At 52.8% G+C, this 16,184-nt stretch overlaps 7 protein-coding genes across 7 annotated transcripts, besides 1 other annotated feature; 2 read left to right on the top strand and 5 right to left on the bottom strand.

Annotated features, from left to right (window-relative positions):
• Positions 1 to 16,184: part of a sequence feature (contig 1.107 303..444822(-1)) that runs on past both edges of the window.
• Positions 391 to 2,882, top strand: ANIA_06331 (CCCH zinc finger and RRM domain protein; the record flags this gene model as incomplete). Its single annotated transcript, XM_658843.1, has 5 exons — positions 391 to 455; positions 520 to 638; positions 716 to 1,330; positions 1,385 to 2,385; positions 2,481 to 2,882. 5 exons carry the CDS (start codon positions 391 to 393, stop codon positions 2,880 to 2,882), a joined length of 2,202 nt encoding a protein of 733 aa, XP_663935.1.
• ANIA_06332 (putative lactoylglutathione lyase (Glo1)) lies at positions 3,084 to 3,960 on the bottom strand (the record flags this gene model as incomplete). Its single annotated transcript, XM_050611257.1, has 2 exons — positions 3,084 to 3,256; positions 3,325 to 3,960. The coding sequence occupies 2 exons, from the start codon at positions 3,958 to 3,960 to the stop codon at positions 3,215 to 3,217; spliced, it is 678 nt and encodes a 225-aa protein (XP_050466936.1). The 3' UTR covers positions 3,084 to 3,214.
• ANIA_06333 (uncharacterized protein) lies at positions 4,450 to 6,443 on the bottom strand (the record flags this gene model as incomplete). Its single annotated transcript, XM_658845.2, has 2 exons — positions 5,465 to 6,443; positions 4,450 to 5,409 (listed from the first exon to the last, which is right to left on the bottom strand). The coding sequence occupies exons 1-2, from the start codon at positions 5,933 to 5,935 to the stop codon at positions 4,450 to 4,452; spliced, it is 1,431 nt and encodes a 476-aa protein (XP_663937.1). The 5' UTR covers positions 5,936 to 6,443.
• Positions 6,755 to 10,504, bottom strand: ANIA_06334 (GTPase BMS1; the record flags this gene model as incomplete). Its single annotated transcript, XM_658846.1, has 4 exons — positions 6,755 to 10,075; positions 10,130 to 10,219; positions 10,291 to 10,361; positions 10,447 to 10,504. The coding sequence occupies 4 exons, from the start codon at positions 10,502 to 10,504 to the stop codon at positions 6,755 to 6,757; spliced, it is 3,540 nt and encodes a 1,179-aa protein (XP_663938.1).
• Positions 10,811 to 12,048, top strand: ANIA_06335 (urea carboxylase-associated family protein). Its single transcript, XM_658847.2, has 3 exons — positions 10,811 to 10,886; positions 10,934 to 11,700; positions 11,759 to 12,048. The coding sequence occupies exons 2-3, from the start codon at positions 10,962 to 10,964 to the stop codon at positions 11,956 to 11,958; spliced, it is 939 nt and encodes a 312-aa protein (XP_663939.1). The 5' UTR covers positions 10,811 to 10,886; positions 10,934 to 10,961; the 3' UTR covers positions 11,959 to 12,048.
• ANIA_10808 (putative thiamine pyrophosphate enzyme) lies at positions 12,137 to 13,900 on the bottom strand (the record flags this gene model as incomplete). Its single annotated transcript, XM_050611246.1, has 2 exons — positions 12,137 to 13,762; positions 13,838 to 13,900. The coding sequence occupies 2 exons, from the start codon at positions 13,898 to 13,900 to the stop codon at positions 12,137 to 12,139; spliced, it is 1,689 nt and encodes a 562-aa protein (XP_050466935.1).
• On the bottom strand, positions 14,449 to 15,954 carry ANIA_10800 (alpha-ketoacid dehydrogenase kinase family protein; the record flags this gene model as incomplete). The annotated part of the gene is made up of 2 exons (XM_658848.2): positions 14,449 to 15,664; positions 15,719 to 15,954. The coding sequence occupies 2 exons, from the start codon at positions 15,952 to 15,954 to the stop codon at positions 14,449 to 14,451; spliced, it is 1,452 nt and encodes a 483-aa protein (XP_663940.2).

Here is a 16,184-nt window from a genome sequence, read left to right as displayed (position 1 = left end):
GCTCTGTCATTCTCTATTTCACCTTTGGTACTTGATAAGCATACTAAGTTTTGTGTATTTGTAGCTTGTTGTATCCCCAATCACGTGACGTACTCCATCCCGCGCTCTGAGTCTCGCGCATCCGAAGAGCTCATTCGGTTCCGCAGAGCTCGCTTTTTCTGCTACTTCGTCCCTGTCAATTTTCTTGCAACCCCTTTTCATGTTTTGCGTCTCTACGGGTTGAGATGCTCTGATATCTCGCCGAGTACCGTTTTCCTCCACGCAAACATCCAGGCAAATATCGCAAATCAACCTCATTCGCGGGTCTGCTCGTTCCCACGCTATTATTACGTCGGTCAGCGGACAAGTCGTGGCTTCAACCCGCATTTACTTCACAAAGATTGAGCCAATATGCAGCTTACCGAGGAACAGGCCGCAGAGGTCAAAGCTTGGGTGGTGAAAAAGCTGGAAGACATGTAAGGCGCTCCACACGAAGCCGTAGGTGCCTGTGGGAAATTTTAATAGCTAACTCCAAAATAGCTCAGACGCGGATTCCGATGTGCTTGCCGATTATGTTTTAGCCCTCATAAGGTCTGATGCTCCGGATGATGAAATTCGAAAAGCCTCGGTTGAAAACTTGGAGGACTTTTTGAGGGAGCGTGAGTTCTACTCCATACACCCCTGTGGTCTATTGCGTTAGGAAGAATATGCTTTTTAACTTGTGCTTGGTGAATAGATACTGCCAACTTCGTCGAAGAGCTTTTCGCTACATTCGCGCTTAAGCAGACACCCGCGGCTCCGGCCCAGGTACAACTTCCTCAGGCTGCCACCCAGCCATCAGCACAAGCGGTCCCGCTAGCAGGATCATCGAACGGCTCGTACGGCCCGCAATCGCATGGTGACAATTTGAGCCGCAAGCGCACATACGATGATGGCTTTAGCGACAATCACGGGCATGAGAACGCTCAAAGTCATCGGAACTTTAAGAACCCACGTCGTGGGCGGGGTGGGAAGAGCGACTGGACAGGGAGAGATGGACATCCCCCGTCCGGCCCTGGGCAGTTCCCTCATTCCGCTGGTGGATTCCCTGTTATGCCTCCGTCGTTCCCCGGATTTGATCAGAATGATCCAATGGCAACAATGTTGGCCCTACAAAGCATGGGCTTCCCACAGATGCCGGGGATGCCTCCTATGCCAATGCCACCAGGTGGAGGCCCCGGCCAGCAGCCTGATCAGATGGGACCGAAGAGTACGGAGAAATGCCCCTTCTACGAGACGCAGGGTATCTGCTATTTGGGTGGTGCTTGTCCGTATCAGCATGATACGGTGGCAGGTGCTCCAAAGGATGATGGTAAGCGTGCCAGTTGGCGATGATTGGGAGCTATTCTTTATTGACCCTCTATAGAATATGACCCGAAAACATCAGGCATTGTTCCTGATTCCAGACGCCGTCTTGATGGTTCAATGCGTGGTAGTGACAGAGGCCGCGGTCGTGGCCGTGGCAGTGATAGAGGCGGCTTCAACAATCGTGGTCGCCGATCCGAATTTTCTGCTGCCGGCCCTAGCGATGACCCCTCCATGAAGACTATCGTTGTGGAGCAGATTCCCGACGACAAGCTTGATGAATTCACAGTCAGGGAGTTCTTTTCTCAATACGGCGAGATCACAGACCTCCAGCTCCAGCCGCACAGAAAACTAGCTCTAATAACCTACGCGGACCATGCCACCGCCAAAGCAGCCTGGTCAAGTCCTAAGGTGATCTTTGACAACAGATTCGTCAAGGTCTACTGGCATAAACCGAAGGGACACGACCAACGAGCGGGTGGTAATGGGCGCGAAACTCCCCAAACATTTGATGCAGAGGAATTCCAGAGGCAGCAGGAAGAAGCGCAGAAAGCCTACGAGGAGAAACTCAGGCAGCGCCAGGAAACAGAAAAGGCCAAGCAAGAGTTAGAAAGACAGCGCGAGGAACTCCTTAAAAAGCAAGAAGAGGAAAAGCAACGACTACTCCAGAAGATTGGCAGCGCGACATCCGGCAGCGCAACAGCTAACGGCGGAGCATCCCAATCTCCCTCTGACGAAAATGTTAGTGAACAAACCAAACAACTCCGGGCCCAGCTTGCTGCTCTCGAGGCCGAAGCGAAGAGCCTTGGTTTAGACCCCAACCACTCTTCTGACCCTGGCACATCGTACCGCGGTCGTGGAAGGGGCTTCGGCCGCGGCGGCTACCCATCACGTGGCCGCGGCTACGACCCATCATCTCGCGGCTCTTATCGCGGGCGAGGTGGGTTCCCTGCACGCGGCCGTGGCGGCGTCCTGCGCCTCGACAATCGCCCAAAGCGCATTGCTGTCTCTGGCATTAAGCCGCATTCTGAGCAGGATGAGGCGTTCCGGCAGTTTCTCATTGTATGTCTCGACTTCCCTTCCACTCCTTTCCCCTTTTTCATATGCTTCTGAACCTGAGTACTGGGAACATTTGTAAATCTAACTAACGAATTCAGGGCGTCAGCGAATATGAATCCATAACCCCCAACCCGAACGACGAAAACTCTCTCATTGTCTCCTTCAAGGAGCGCTACCAAGCCGAAAAATTCATGTTTGGCCCCCGCAATATTCCCTCAGTCGGCGAGGTTCAGCTCTCATGGGTGCCCAATCCGCCGATCTCTGTTCCGTCACAATCTTCATCAACAAGTCCAGACCAAGGTCAAGGTCAACAAACAGTGGCAACGCCAGGGGGCTCGGGTCCAGATGCTAAGACTGGCGCTGGGTCTGACGAAGATATGATTATGGATTCTGTGTCGGCGGAACATGACCAGGATCAGGCTCGTGTGAAGGAGAATGGAGCTGCGACTGCGGAAGTCGATTACGATGTTGCGGAGGTGGATGATAGTTGGGGAGTATGAGGCTACTGGTAAGCGGACAATTGCTTACTGGTTATGCAAGAATACCTACGGTTCGCATGATTAATTCGTGTATGGTATCGTGATCTAGAAGCGATGTACTTTATGCAGCGCCCTTCCTTGGCTGATTGCGATTAATATAAGAGTTGGCTTGCTCAGTAATGAGCGGTTTATGGGTGTTACTCTAATATGCTGCTGTTAATACATGCTGAAGGCGCCTATTCCAGGAGCTTAAACTAAGCTTTCTCAATACATAGATTATTTGGTGGCATCCCAGAAGGAACCAGCCTGACAAACAGATAAGCGCAACTGCTCGTAGCTGCCAATCAACCATTTTAGTTCATCGTCTGTGGTACAAGCTCTACAGTATATCCATCCTAATTCACTCTATCAGCAAAGTTCAGTATAACCAAAAGGAGGAACGGAAAGAGAACAAGAATCCTACCGGATCAGCGACAAAAGCAATCTGATCGAAGACAGCCTTATAATTTGGATGAATCTCGCCAACCCCGATTCCGCGCTCCTCCTCCCACTTACTAAGAGGGATACTTTCCCTTGTCGAAACACTAAGCTCCTTGATAACGCGCACGCCCGCGCCCCTCAATCTCTCAAGAGCCTTAGGGACGTCAGGCACTGTAAATCCTAAGTGGCCGAACCCCAGATTCGGTGGTTCATTGCCAGTAGAAATCTCATATCCCCCTTCAGAGATCGGTTTCTCAGAACCATGGACATGGTATAGTTCAAGTAGCCCTAGCGTTGACGTAAGGGTTCTATTGTCCCCGCCGACTTTGGCGGACCAGGCGGGGAGGTCGGCGCGGTCTTGGGGAGTCGATGGGTACCCGAGATAGTAGATTGTCCAAGGGCCTGTGTTCATGGTGAACACTGTGCGCATGCCCATAAGATTCATGTAGAAGTGGAGCGAGCGCTTGGGGTCGCGGATGCGGAGCATGAAGTGGTTTAGCTTGAAGCCCGCCGTGGGGCTATTTTCCGGGAGCGCGGGGTCGGTGTTGTGCCCCCCGGGGAGGAAAGCGCCGACCTCGAAAATAGATGGCTCGGATGAAGAGGGTTGCAAGTTGCTCATTTTTGAAATTTGCTGCCAATTGACTTGTTGCAAGTTCCTGGATTGAGGGTACGGATAGATGGTAGGTAATCTCTCGAGTCCTTTGGGAGGAATTGGTAGGTAGAACTGCCCAGGTGACGGAAGCCGTGCCTCAAGATGAAAAGAAGTATTCAATCTGCGACGTAGCTCTGTGAGACTCTGGGGGAGCTGGAGCGACTGCGGGTATTTCTACTCCAGCAGTAGCATATAGGTGGACCTCCTTCTGTACCTTTAGGGCTATGCATTGTGGCTGGCTCCGTGGGTCTATTCATGTGTCCCGGAGTCTGTCCGGGGTAATGCACTCCCGGGCGGATTGTGAAAGGGATTCTTAGCCGCAATTAGCTCTCAAAGCATGCAGCCACTGACAGTCCATCTTGCCTAGGTCGCGCGGAGGAACAGCTCTTCATACTTCCGAAGAATCGTGCAAGGTTTCAGAAAGAAGTTTAGCGTACTCAGGATAATCTTTGCATCCTATGTCCCATGCTGGACATTGCTCCCAACTGCATCATTGGCTCTCGAGCCTGCTTCGACCCTGATAGAGCGTCTGAAGGTATAATCAGCGTCATCATCACTGTCGCTGTTCATCTGATCTAGCATGAGATCAATTTCATCCCCAGTTCGAGTCTCGACGGTCCCAGTAAGGCCAGACTGTCTGTCGGATTGGGTGCCATTAAGTGAGCCGTGCCACTTCACGCTCTGCGAAGCGCTATCATCTATATTCCTGACATCTTGATTGCGCTGAGAATTCTGGGAGTTTGAATGGTACCCGGATGTTCCTGGGCTAGACATGAAAAGCAAGGTCTCGATAGCATCTTGCTCCATTGAGGAGCTCTGCGAATTATCAGACCATCCGTGAAAAGGGATACCGTTATCGTTAGACGGACAAAGCGGCGGTGTTTCGGGCACTCGGGTGACCTCCGTGTCAGCCACAAGCTCCTGTTGCGAGCGGCCACGTCTATGGAGAGGGAAAGGTGCATAACGTGAAGGGTTGCTAGGATTGTTCGGGTTTGGGCGACGTCGTTGGCGGTTCACACGACCTGGGTCAATGTCCGCTGGTGGGGCCAGCCGTGGAGGCCGCAGCTCTGGATGATACTCTGCATGTTTGTTCAGATCTGGCTGCGTCTGTGAATTTACATCAATCGTTGCGTTGAGAGTCTGGCGTATGGGACCTTCAAAGGGATGGCGACTAGATGCTGCTGGAGCATCTGGGGCGGAAACAGTAGTCCCATCTGGCGACCCAGCTTCGAACTGATCTCCAGGTTCCCCCAGTGACGGTTGCCCAGTTCGAGACAAAGTCTCCACGCTGAGGATTGGAGTCGAGCTATTTTTCTGCAGCAAGCCCGTTGGCGACTGGTATTGCGACTGCGATTGCCGCGCCTTCTCGATCCTAGCAGCGGCATAGGATAAGCGTGTACGCAGCTGGACGGATAGCTAATGATAATCAGCAACCCATATTAGAGTATAAGAGTGCAGCGAAGAGGCCTACAGCAGCGATTCTAGATCCGCGCGATCCAAAGCCTGTGCTTTGGGAACGGCGCCGTCCGATATCCCCGACTCTCGGTGAATGTTGGGCGCCGGGTAGGTTTGTAGAGGACCTCGTGTGACCGGATGCTTCCGTTCGTTCTATGTCAATCTGCCTGCTCGTTTCCAGGCCACCTGCCTCCTTTGGGACCGTCTCGCCGCCTGCGGTTGATTTATCCTGAGGTGACGTGTATCCTTCCAGTGGAACCGCTGATGACTCGTGTCGCCATACTTGACAATCGACGGAGATCCCCTCTGCAGTCCTTTGCATATTTGAGCTTGCATCTAGAGAAAGGGGTCGCATCCCTGTGGTGCGCCCTTGATAGCGGTCTAATCCATTAGGCACATCAATATTCGAAATATTTTCACGTCGATGTGTACGCCCCTGACCTTGCGCTCCCTGTCGCCTATGAACCTGCAGCGATCCGTCTAACATGATGTACAAGATGCGAAGCGCAAGGTTGGCAAATTGTATACGCGTTGTAGCTGATGGTAGTCGCCAATGATTTGACAACCAAAAGATGGACCGTGCACGGAATATACCCCGGACTGAAGGCGTTGACACTTGGCGTGGAAACGTGCGACTCAGAAGTACCCCAGAGGCCAATCCCACCAGCCACTGAGTGATGAACCTCTAGTCCTGCCCCTTCACCAATCGCCCTGCCTAGTGGAATATTCTTCAGGCTGGTCTGCGGCAAGGAGCATGCCCCGATTTCTGCATGTGCGGGCCCTTACAGCAACAGTATCCAGCACCACCGGAGTTGAACGCTCTATGTCTCCACTTGAAGCTGTTGCGGGCTCATGGGTCGGAGGTGGGTTACTGAACCAAGGTCTGAGAGGCGTGGGTGAGGGCATTCAGACACGATCACTCTTTATGTATTCGTGCGATTTGATATGATTCTGGCCGAATAATCCTGTGTGCTGCTCAAGCTGCTGAGAGGTAGATGGTTGTGCTTGGTCTCCTTCGACAATAGGCAATCGACACGTGCGTCGACGACGCGTCCACGCAGTCACGTGATATACACTGTTGCCTGAACCATGAGGTGTTCGTGTGCTCAGCGTGCTCTTCAAGTCAAGATCGAGAAAACTACAAGCTATGGTACGGCTTGTATTTTATTGTACGTCTTGGACAGGCTGGGGCTATATGACCATCTGCGATAATTTTCTTGAAAGGTATCTCTAACGCCATCGTTCATGCGACTTATAGGTACAACATTATCCCATACAGTTTAGACAGCGGATATGCATTTCCTCCTTACCTGCGCTTCTTGCTTCCACCCCCTTCTCCGTCTTCATTTTTCCGTTTCTTGCCTTCTCTTCGCCAGTATTCATCACGCTCCCTCTTCTCCCTCTCGGCCTTCTTCTCAAGACCTTCGGCGACCTTTGCACGGTAGACCTTTCTGCGCTCTTCCTGTTTGGCGGCACGCTTAGCCTGCTTCTCGTTGCGCAAGGTGTTGAGCTTCTGCATCAGATCACGAGCCTTCTTCTCCTCTCCGCCTAGAACGACTGCACGCTTCTGCAGGTAGGTCTTATCCTTCCGCGACTTCATGCGTGTGATCTGGGACTTGAAGGGGAGTTCTGCAGCGAGTTGCCGTGGGACTCGAAGAGGGTTGAAGTGGCGTTCGGGCCGCTCGATCTTGCGGTATGCAGAGTCCTTGTTCAGGGGTGTTGGGATTCCCTGCTCCCGTCGGACCTCGCCTGTTAGTCGCATACCCTTCCAGCCGCCATCGCCCGACAGGCCCTCTTCAATATCCAAGAGGTTGGTTACTGGGTTGTAGAAGCGGTGAGGTTTAATGGGATACCATGCGCGCAGGAATACAATGTCACTCATAAGGATTTTATCCTCGAAAGTTGCACGGAAACATCCATCTGGTTTGCTCAGGGCTCTCTTGATCTGACCTCTGATACCTGATACCGTTCGGATTGCTGCTCCTTCGAACTTGGCGATCTCTAGCGATGAGTTGAACATGTCCTTTATGAAGGCAGTGTTCTTGAAGATCTTGTAGGCCACACCCGTGAGCTTGAGCTTCTTGACGATTTCCGTGTGTTCGTCCACGCTTAACACCACACCGGTGGCTGCTATCCGGAAACCGGGATTCTTATTTGAGAAAGATTGAACACAGCAGAAACCAGTGTTTGGTGCAACAAGCGGCCCATAGAATGTACCGAAGCAGTGCATATGCTCCGGAGTGTACTTGAGCATTCGGTTACGGGTTCGATTGTCGGACGTGCTGTACATGGGTAGGGTCTGGAAGCGTCGCCAACCGAGAGAAAAGATGAGCGGGTCGTTGCTCTTCAAAATCTTCTTGTGCCAACGGTGCCTCTTGATACGAACCTGGACGTAACCAAAGCGGTCCTCAGTCGGTGCCAACCCACCAACAATGACAGGGTATCGAGGATTGAACTTCGTAGAAAATTCGCAAGGCACTCTCTCGAGAACAATACGGGCATATGTTCCAGCTCTGTAACCCTCCGCTCGAGCCCTGGAGTTAGGGTCCAAGGCCTCGAATTCGGCGCGATTGATGTCGGCCTGCTTCTGCATTTTTGCCTTCTGCGCATCGTACCATTCATCCTCCCCAAATTCTTCCTCGGGTTCCGCGCCGTCGTGTCGTGAGTTGTCTTTCGAATTCGCAAAGCCTTCACGATCTTCTTCTTCAAATCTCAGCTTCAGTTCTTCCTTCCTTTTAGCGTTCCGCGCGCGTTCAGCCTCCAGGTCTTCAGGCCCATCCTTCTCATCATCTTCCCCGCTAGCTTCGCCGTCGTCGTCTTTGATCCCATTGAAGACTTCTCCAGTCTCCAGATCTTCAAACGCACCGTCTCCCTCATCATCCTCGTCAAAGGCGTCTTCGACGTCCTCATCCTCACCATCGTCAGCGTCGCCGAGTTTAGCAGTCACGAAACGCTTGCGCAACGACTCGATCATCTCTTCGTCTCGCCATTTCCGTTCCAACTCCTCGTAATCATACTCAGGAACGGCGCGATACTCAGCTTGCTCCTCCTGCTCAACGTTCGTCTTCTTGAAGAACGTATCCTCGTCGTCTTCGCCCTCCGGCTCCTCATCTCTCTCTTCCTCACCACGCCATCGTCGTATGACCTCAGCCGGTGTCATTGACTCGTCGTACATCGTGCGCGAGAGGTCCGTGATGCGGTACTTTGGGCGCTTGGAGTGAAGCGATTTCGCATTAGCAAGCATGTTATCTTTCCAACGAAGAGTTCCGTCGTCTTCCTCGTCTGAGCCTTCTTCTTCCTCTTCCATATCGCTTTCAAGAATTTGATCCTCCACGGACGATATCGAGCCTAAATCTGAATCGCTATCGGCGAATGCGATATCCGATTCCTGGCGCGACGTCGGTCCATTTTGTCGTTCCCTGAAGCTTTCCGCGAAGTCTGGAGGTGCAGAAACGTCCACTTCAGCTTCGCCATCGTCACTACCAGCTTCCATATCATCCTGGTCCTCCTCTTCTTCGTCTTCCCCATCCTCTGCACTTTCAAAGCCCTCGTCTTCTTCCGCAGCGCCTTGGTTGTCATCTCCAGCAAATCGTACTTCTCTCCTGTGCTTACGCCCAGTATCATTGTCTTCGTCGTCGGCTTTTGTGATGGCTTCTCCACCGCGGAACAAGCGGACACCGCTGTCTGCCTCACCAAGGAGTTTCCGCTCGCCTTGCAGTCCAATAACCAACTGCTCACCCAGACCGCGGTCCGTATCGCGTTCTTCGTCATCTTCGTTAAAATTCGAAGTCTTCACATCGATGTAGACAGCATCTTTGTCGACCAAAACACCGCCAACGTCAGACATAGGAGCAAAGAGCAGCTTTTGCTTTTCGCCCAGCCTGCGCTTATTCGATTTCCCGGTGGCTTTTTGTATCTGCTGATCCATATATGGGGTTGGGCAAGGATCAGGCAATGCCTCAATTCCAGAGACCGTTAAATCGCCAACTCCAGGTACGTGGACGCGCGCACCTTGAGCAGGGAAATTCGTTCCTCGCAGGTAACCGTATAAGGCAATTGTGCGATCGCATTTCGGGTCCTTTTCAATCTCTGTCGGCGGCGTGATATCTAGGAAGCGATCTGCAAGGGCGTATGGGTGGGAGTTACGCCACACGAGAGGCCGAGGGTTCTTCATAACCGAAAGGAATCGGGACAGGTTGTGCACCTCGCGGTCGGGATAGCGACCATTGATCACACCCGAAAGGTAGAAGAGTTTAGCACCGTTATACAGTTCACTCCAGAACCGATGCTTAAGACGTTTCTTGGCAGCTCGAAGAGTACTTTGCTTCTTGAACAGATCCAAATGCGTAAGGATGCCGAAGACATTTCCGGGCATACCGCTAGTAGACAAAACGTTCAGAAACTCCATAGTCTCCATCTCGAATCCGTAGTTACCGTCAATCATCAGAAGAACGATATCCGCAATCTTGGCCACATCTATCATGGCTGCCAGGGAGTCGGAGGGGCATTCTAAGATCGTGAGACGTCGCTTCTTCGATGTCACCACAGTCAATGGTCCATTCGGTGTGCTGAGCGTCTGTTTAGTGTACCGGCGGATCAAGGATTTGATAAGAGTGGTCTTTCCGACCTGTACGAGAGGAACTGTCAGTATCTAACTCTGTTAACCCAGACGGAAACTTACGCCAGGAGGTCCAACTACAGCGACAACAAGCGGGGGAGCCTCTTCAGGCAGACGATCCACCAACGGAACGTGTAATCTCTTCTCTTTGATCTGTATCGGGCACAAAAATCAGCTCGCATGTCCTTAAAAGGTTGATAGAAGCGTCAAGGTGTCGAACGTACATCATGAGACCTCGCTCCAGCTTTATTGCCTTTTCCGGGATTCGAGAATGCAAACGCCTTGGGATTGGGTCCTAGAGTCCAGAAAATGTGTAAGTAACAGACCGACTATGCACCGCGATGTTGGCGATTGCGACAAAAGTCAACTACTTAACTGACCATCATATTTCTTCCTCTCTTTCGGCGCCCGATGGGCCCTGTTCGTTTGTTGCTCCATTGTGAGGGGCGGAGGTCAAGGCCTCTCAGAAAGCCTGTATCTTCCTCACTGGGTGACTGAAGAAAGCGTTGAAATGAACTGCTCTCTTTCTCCGTCAAACAAGCTCAACATAAACCCATCTTGCCTTTTTTCTCTCGGGGCGGAGGTTCTTAGCGCCGAATGAATTTTCCTCATAGCCTAAGGCATAAATGCTTATCGATAAGATTAATCATACGCTAACCATCCCTGGTTAGTCCGCTCTGACCGGCCCGGTCAATTCTTATGCAAACCAAGGAGCAGTTCCAGCTTAACGACATCGGAGTCGGACACGAGTTGAGGCGGGGCAGGCAAAATGGGGACTCCAAATATTGTCGGGTGTCCCCGAATCTCTGTTACTTAAAAGGTTGGAATCTGTGCGCTCTTGACACATTCCTCTTCTGACTTCTGCAGCACAATTGCACCACTGCGCGATCCCAAAATGACTACTCCACGCCGGCCTCCTCCTGCATACACAGCTCCCACGGACTCGACCGTTCATGGAACAACGCAGGTCTACAGAAGCATCTCTGAAACTGCATCGGACCCCGCCAAACGGGAGCTCGAGAAGTCATTCACCATTCGACCATGCTCAGGTCAGGCTTGGATAGTGCCCGCTGGGCACATCTGCCGTCTAACGACGCCGAACGGTCCTCAAGTAGGCGACCTCAACATCTGGAATGCCAACAACCCGCGGGAGCGACTATGGGCAGCGCGCACGCGTCAGATCCATGCCTCTCACGTCTCTGTAGGGGACCGACTCTGGTCGAACTTGCCGTACCTGCGCCCCCTCGTGACGATCACCGGAGATTCACTCGCTGGCGGGCAGCTACATGAGGTACTGGATGTTGACGGGAAGCGGAAAGAGGGCAAGGGTTTCGGCACTTCGCAGTGGGGAGGACGTGTCCACGATTTGTTGGGGACAAGGTGTGACCCGTACGTCAACCTTTTGATGGGTGGAGAGTCTTTCGACTTCCATTGTCACTCGAACCTTACTCGTGCGGTCACGCCGTACGGATTGACTGAACTGGACGTGCATGATGTTCTCAATGTCTTCCAGGTGACCGGGTTGGATGAAGAGGGGAGGTACTTCATGGAGACATCGCCCGCGAAGCCAGGCGAGTACTTTGAGTTCTTCGCTGAGGTTGATGTTCTCTGCGCCTTGTCTGCTTGTCCAGGAGGTATGCTAATTTCACTTTGCTTCCTGGTATTGAACCCCACTAATATTTGTTTTGATAGGTGACCTCTCGAATTGGGGCTGGGATGACAAGGAAGATATGGGGGCTACCACCCGTCCCTTGGGGGTGGAAGTCTATAAGATCACCGAAGCCAAAGCTTTGGAAGGATGGAAGGAGCCTCAGAGCCCTAAATACACCGGAATGCATGGCATGAAAATGCCCGCATGCGAAAATGATGGAGCTGGCTTTGTTGGCCTGTAATGGCTCAGGCAGAGGTCAAATTCGTGTGGTGCGCTGACAGTGAAGTCTCACTAGCAGGAAGCTAGACGTTTAACGACTGATGTAAATACGCAAAAACATCTACTGACTTGAATCGTTGGCATCTATAGTTGTAGCATTCGAGTCCTTGAATCTACACCTTGAACCACCAATCGCTTCTCTACTTCCTAACATACTTTCCCTCAGTCCCATCCAACTGCGCCTCCAACACCGCCCCAACCCCGTTCTTCACACTCTCCACAGCCTCTGGCAACAACCTCCCCAACTCGCCCACACTGCCCGCAACACCGGCCCAAATATGCCCCCCTGACGCAGCCCTCGCAATCCCAGCATAATCTGGCGTGGGCGCAAAGCTGATATTCAGTTCCTCATTCGTCGCCTTCGACCCGTCCCCATTTGGGTGCACAAGCAGCATGCTTCGTCTCGGCGCATTCCACCCTTTGTTGTTCAGCACAATCGTCAACACGGGGATATTGTACCGCCTTGCAATCCAGTATACTGATCCCGGAACGGAGAAGAGATACGTCCCGTCGCCGACAATCTGGCACACAAATTTGCCCTTGTTGCCTCCGCCGGCTTGTGCATCTGTTGCTAGCTTTATACCTAGTGCGGCACCGCCGGACCAGCCTAGCCCCCCGCCGCCGCAGTTAATCCAGCTGTTGGGTAGTGTAGCTGCGATTTGGTCTGCGACAATGGGCGTGAGGGTTACGGATTCTACGGCCCAGATTGTGTCAAGCGGTAGGGTCTTGCGGATTTCGGAGAGGAGGTACGAGGCGTTAAGGGCTGCGTCGGGCCCGCCCGCTGGTGTGACTGCCAGCTCGTTGATGGCTTGGCGGGTTGTGCGGAATGCTTCCTCGCGGCTTTGGCCGAGGACAGTGTTTGCGTCGGAGGCGATGAATTGTTTGAGCTCTGTGTTAGACTCGACATATGCGTTTACCTGCTCGAATGCGGTGGCGGACTCGGCGCGGAAGGTTGCCATGGCCGGGATATAGAAGACGGGCATCTGCTGCTTGAGCGGGTCGACGTCGACGTGGATGATCTTTGCCGAGTCTGAGGGACTGCACTGAGTCGGGATCCAGGGGACGTCACAGTCTGCGACGAGGATAAAGTCCGCTGTCTTGATGGCTTCGTGGATCCCGAACCGCATCCCCAGGGATGCTGGATGGTCAGCAGGAAAACACATATCACTACCACCCGTATCTAGCACCCGAATGCCTTTGTATGTGTCTGCAAGCTTGACAAGCTGCTCCACTCCCCGCGCAGTACGCCCCGAGTATCCAACAATGACCAACGGCTCCTTCGCAGATGCAAGTTCCTGCGCAATAAGCTCCACCCCCTCAGCAGGGAGCGCCGGCGGCGCAACACCTCTCCACCCGTACGGACTAACAGCATATGGCTCGATTTCCTCCTCCATGACCTCTCGTGCACCAACAAGATACACCGGACCCTGTGGGTCACTTGTCGCGAACTTTAAAGCACGATGCACCATCTGCTTGATATTTTTTCCAGAGCGGATATCCGCGCTGTAGCGGCAATACTGCGATACGATCTGTTTTTGGTCAGGCACATCCTGGATCCAGTGGATGTATTCTGTTCGGGAGCCCCGCATCTCGCCTTCAATCGTGAACGGGGAGAGGCCAGCGAAGATCAGAACGGGTGCGCGCCCGCACGAGGCATTGTGGATTGCAGCACCGAGGCCCTGAGTACCAACGTCGACATGCACGATGACGCATTGCGGCTTTCCCGTTAACCGTGCATAGCCATCCGCCATGGAGAGGGCCACCATCTATTCGCTGTTGTGTTAGTAAGGTCATCAATTGCTGCAGGGGAGGAAGATGGCCGCGATGTGAGTGGGAAGTACCTCGTTAGGACAGGTGACAATCTTCGGAAATTCATTTGGCTTCTCCTTCTGGCCCTTCACCATGGCCTCGAGGATGGATGGGTGATCGGAGCCAAGGTTAACGAAGCAATGGGTGACGCCAGCCTAAACAATTGCATGATTAATACTTCTTGGGGTACAGTATTCGTAGTTAAGCGTACCTCCCAGAGCGCCTCGAAGAAGGCAAACGAAGCTGTGTAGACCCTAATGTAGTGTCAGCTCAGTCTGTTGAACTCCAGTTGGGGGGACTAAATATCCGTACATTGTAATACAGTTGGGGTCAATACCAGAGTGAATGTGGAGGAAAAAGCCGAGTGTCTCGGGCGAGCGAGACACGCTTTATAGAGGAACCACGAACACCAATATCGGCAACATCTCCGACCCCAAGAGCAGACAAGGACCGAAGAAGGGCCCGTTTAACAGAAAGCTTGAGGGCTCGCACCAATTCCGCTGCGGGGTAGATCTCCACACAGTGTTTGGGGCAGCCCGAGGATAAATGTTTTCGGGATATCGGAGACTACATGACAAAACGCTATAGAGATTTGGGCATACAAGGGAGCCATGAGAGTATATGACTGGGCAGACTACCTAGATCAAGCAACCTTCCCAACGCCATTGAGCGTCAAGTACACATCCGTTCCCCACCCCCACAGGGTCTGAACGGCAATACTACCACCAAAGTACTCCGCATAGGCGCGGCTCAACGGGAGACCATATCCAAGGCCAGCAATGCTGCTCAGCTGGCCACTATTGGAAGAAATCGTGTTTAGCGCGTCTATCCCGCCTGCTTCGCCCATATCCAGGTCAGAAAACGTGGTGAAGCTGTATGACCAGATCTGGGGCAAGACGTCCGGGGATATGCCGCCGCCGCGGTCTCGAATTCGGAGGGTAATGCTTTGCGAGGATGGAGTGGAGAATTTGATGGACTCGTTTGCGTCTGCAGTACCAACAACTGTATCGACGTGGAATCCGACGTCGCTGTCGGATTGAGCGCCTGTGTCTAGGGCGTCTGCTGGTTTACCGTTGGTGACTGGCTCATGTGCTTGTAAATGATTGCCAGGTACATCTGGTGCGGCGGCGATTGTCACTTCAATCGGCTCCTGCTCGTTTCCACTCTCGATGACGGCCCTGAATGCATTCTTCAATAGCTCGGTGAGGATGTACTCCACATGCACAGGGACATGCGCGAAAGTCGCGTCCGGTTGTCCGTGAATCTCCAGCCGTGGGCGCACCCCATATTTCAGTTCGCAAATTTCTCCAACGAATTCCTCGCACGACCGTACAATACGAGCCGGTTGCAAAGCGGTATCGATTACCCCGATATAGTTTGACGGCGGCGCATCCTTCCGCGGCTGCTCTCGTCCTTCGGCTGATCCGTCCCCAGCAGGCCGCGACGCAAAATGAAGCGCCAGGTGTTGCTCTGCTATTAACCGCGTACCAATCCGCGCTCGCAAATGTGTATCCAGGAACCGCGTCACCTCAGCGGGATCGATGTACTTACGACATTCAAGAAAGCCGCGTGCTAGGATGGGGATCGTGTTGGAATGCGTGTGGACGAGGTCTGCTAGTACCTCAGCAAATTGATTCTCTTCCTCCAGGGTCGTGACCTGCCGCTTTTGCCAGGGGAGTAGCGTTGACAGCGAATGAACGTAATTGCCGTAAATCTTGGAGACATGCGGGTTTGCGACGACAATAAATGGGAGGTTTCGAAGAGCTTCAATACGGGAAGCCAGTCGGGCTGGGAGAAGAGAGAGGGTGAAGTTGGCGGAGGCAAGGAGGGCTTCTTTTGATAGTGGCGGACGGCCGTATCTAGAAAGACATCGTCAGATCGCGCTCTCAATGGGTATCTCGCCGATTCCTCACTTCAGCAAATCAGCTAGAGTCAAGGGTCGACGCCGACTAGCTGCAAGACGAGCGACCTCATCATTTGCCCGGGGTGTAAGATTTTGTGTGGTAGTAGCGGTGGCTGTGGTGGTGAGTTTGGGATGACTGGATGTCGCAAAAAGACGTGCTGCTACCATCCGACTACGGTGGCGAAGGGCGCTTCTCCGAAGGTCACGACCTATAGACAGTGTCAGAAATGGGATCGTTGCCGCCATAGCAAGCACAAGCCATGCTGGGTTTTAGGTCAAGAGCAGTTCGGAAAGCTTGTGAAATTCATTTGTCGCCCGCGGTGAGGATGGACTCACGTGCCGGCGCTCAGTGCGGATTGATCATCCACTCGACACGAATGTTTCTCAGCAACATTCCAACCTACGTTTTCAATCTGGAATCATGCGTTGTTCTCATTATTCTCCACCACGAAGACGATGTTTGGATGTCTTAGCTT

This window comes from Aspergillus nidulans, chromosome I (genome assembly GCF_000011425.1).
Source record: "Aspergillus nidulans FGSC A4 chromosome I".
NCBI classification, from domain to species: Eukaryota; Fungi; Ascomycota; class Eurotiomycetes; order Eurotiales; family Aspergillaceae; genus Aspergillus; species Aspergillus nidulans.
This window is presented reverse-complemented; position numbering and strand designations above follow the sequence as displayed.

What these genes read in the sequence shown, in the direction of transcription:
- ANIA_06335 (XM_658847.2), top strand. Translation starts at nt 10,962, where the DNA reads ATGACTACTCCACGCCGGCCTCCTCCTGCATACACAGCTCCCACGGAC. An exon ending in CTTGTCTGCTTGTCCAGGAG is followed by an intron (nt 11,701 to 11,758) that starts GTATGCTAATTT and finishes TTGTTTTGATAG; the next exon opens with GTGACCTCTCGAATTGGGGC.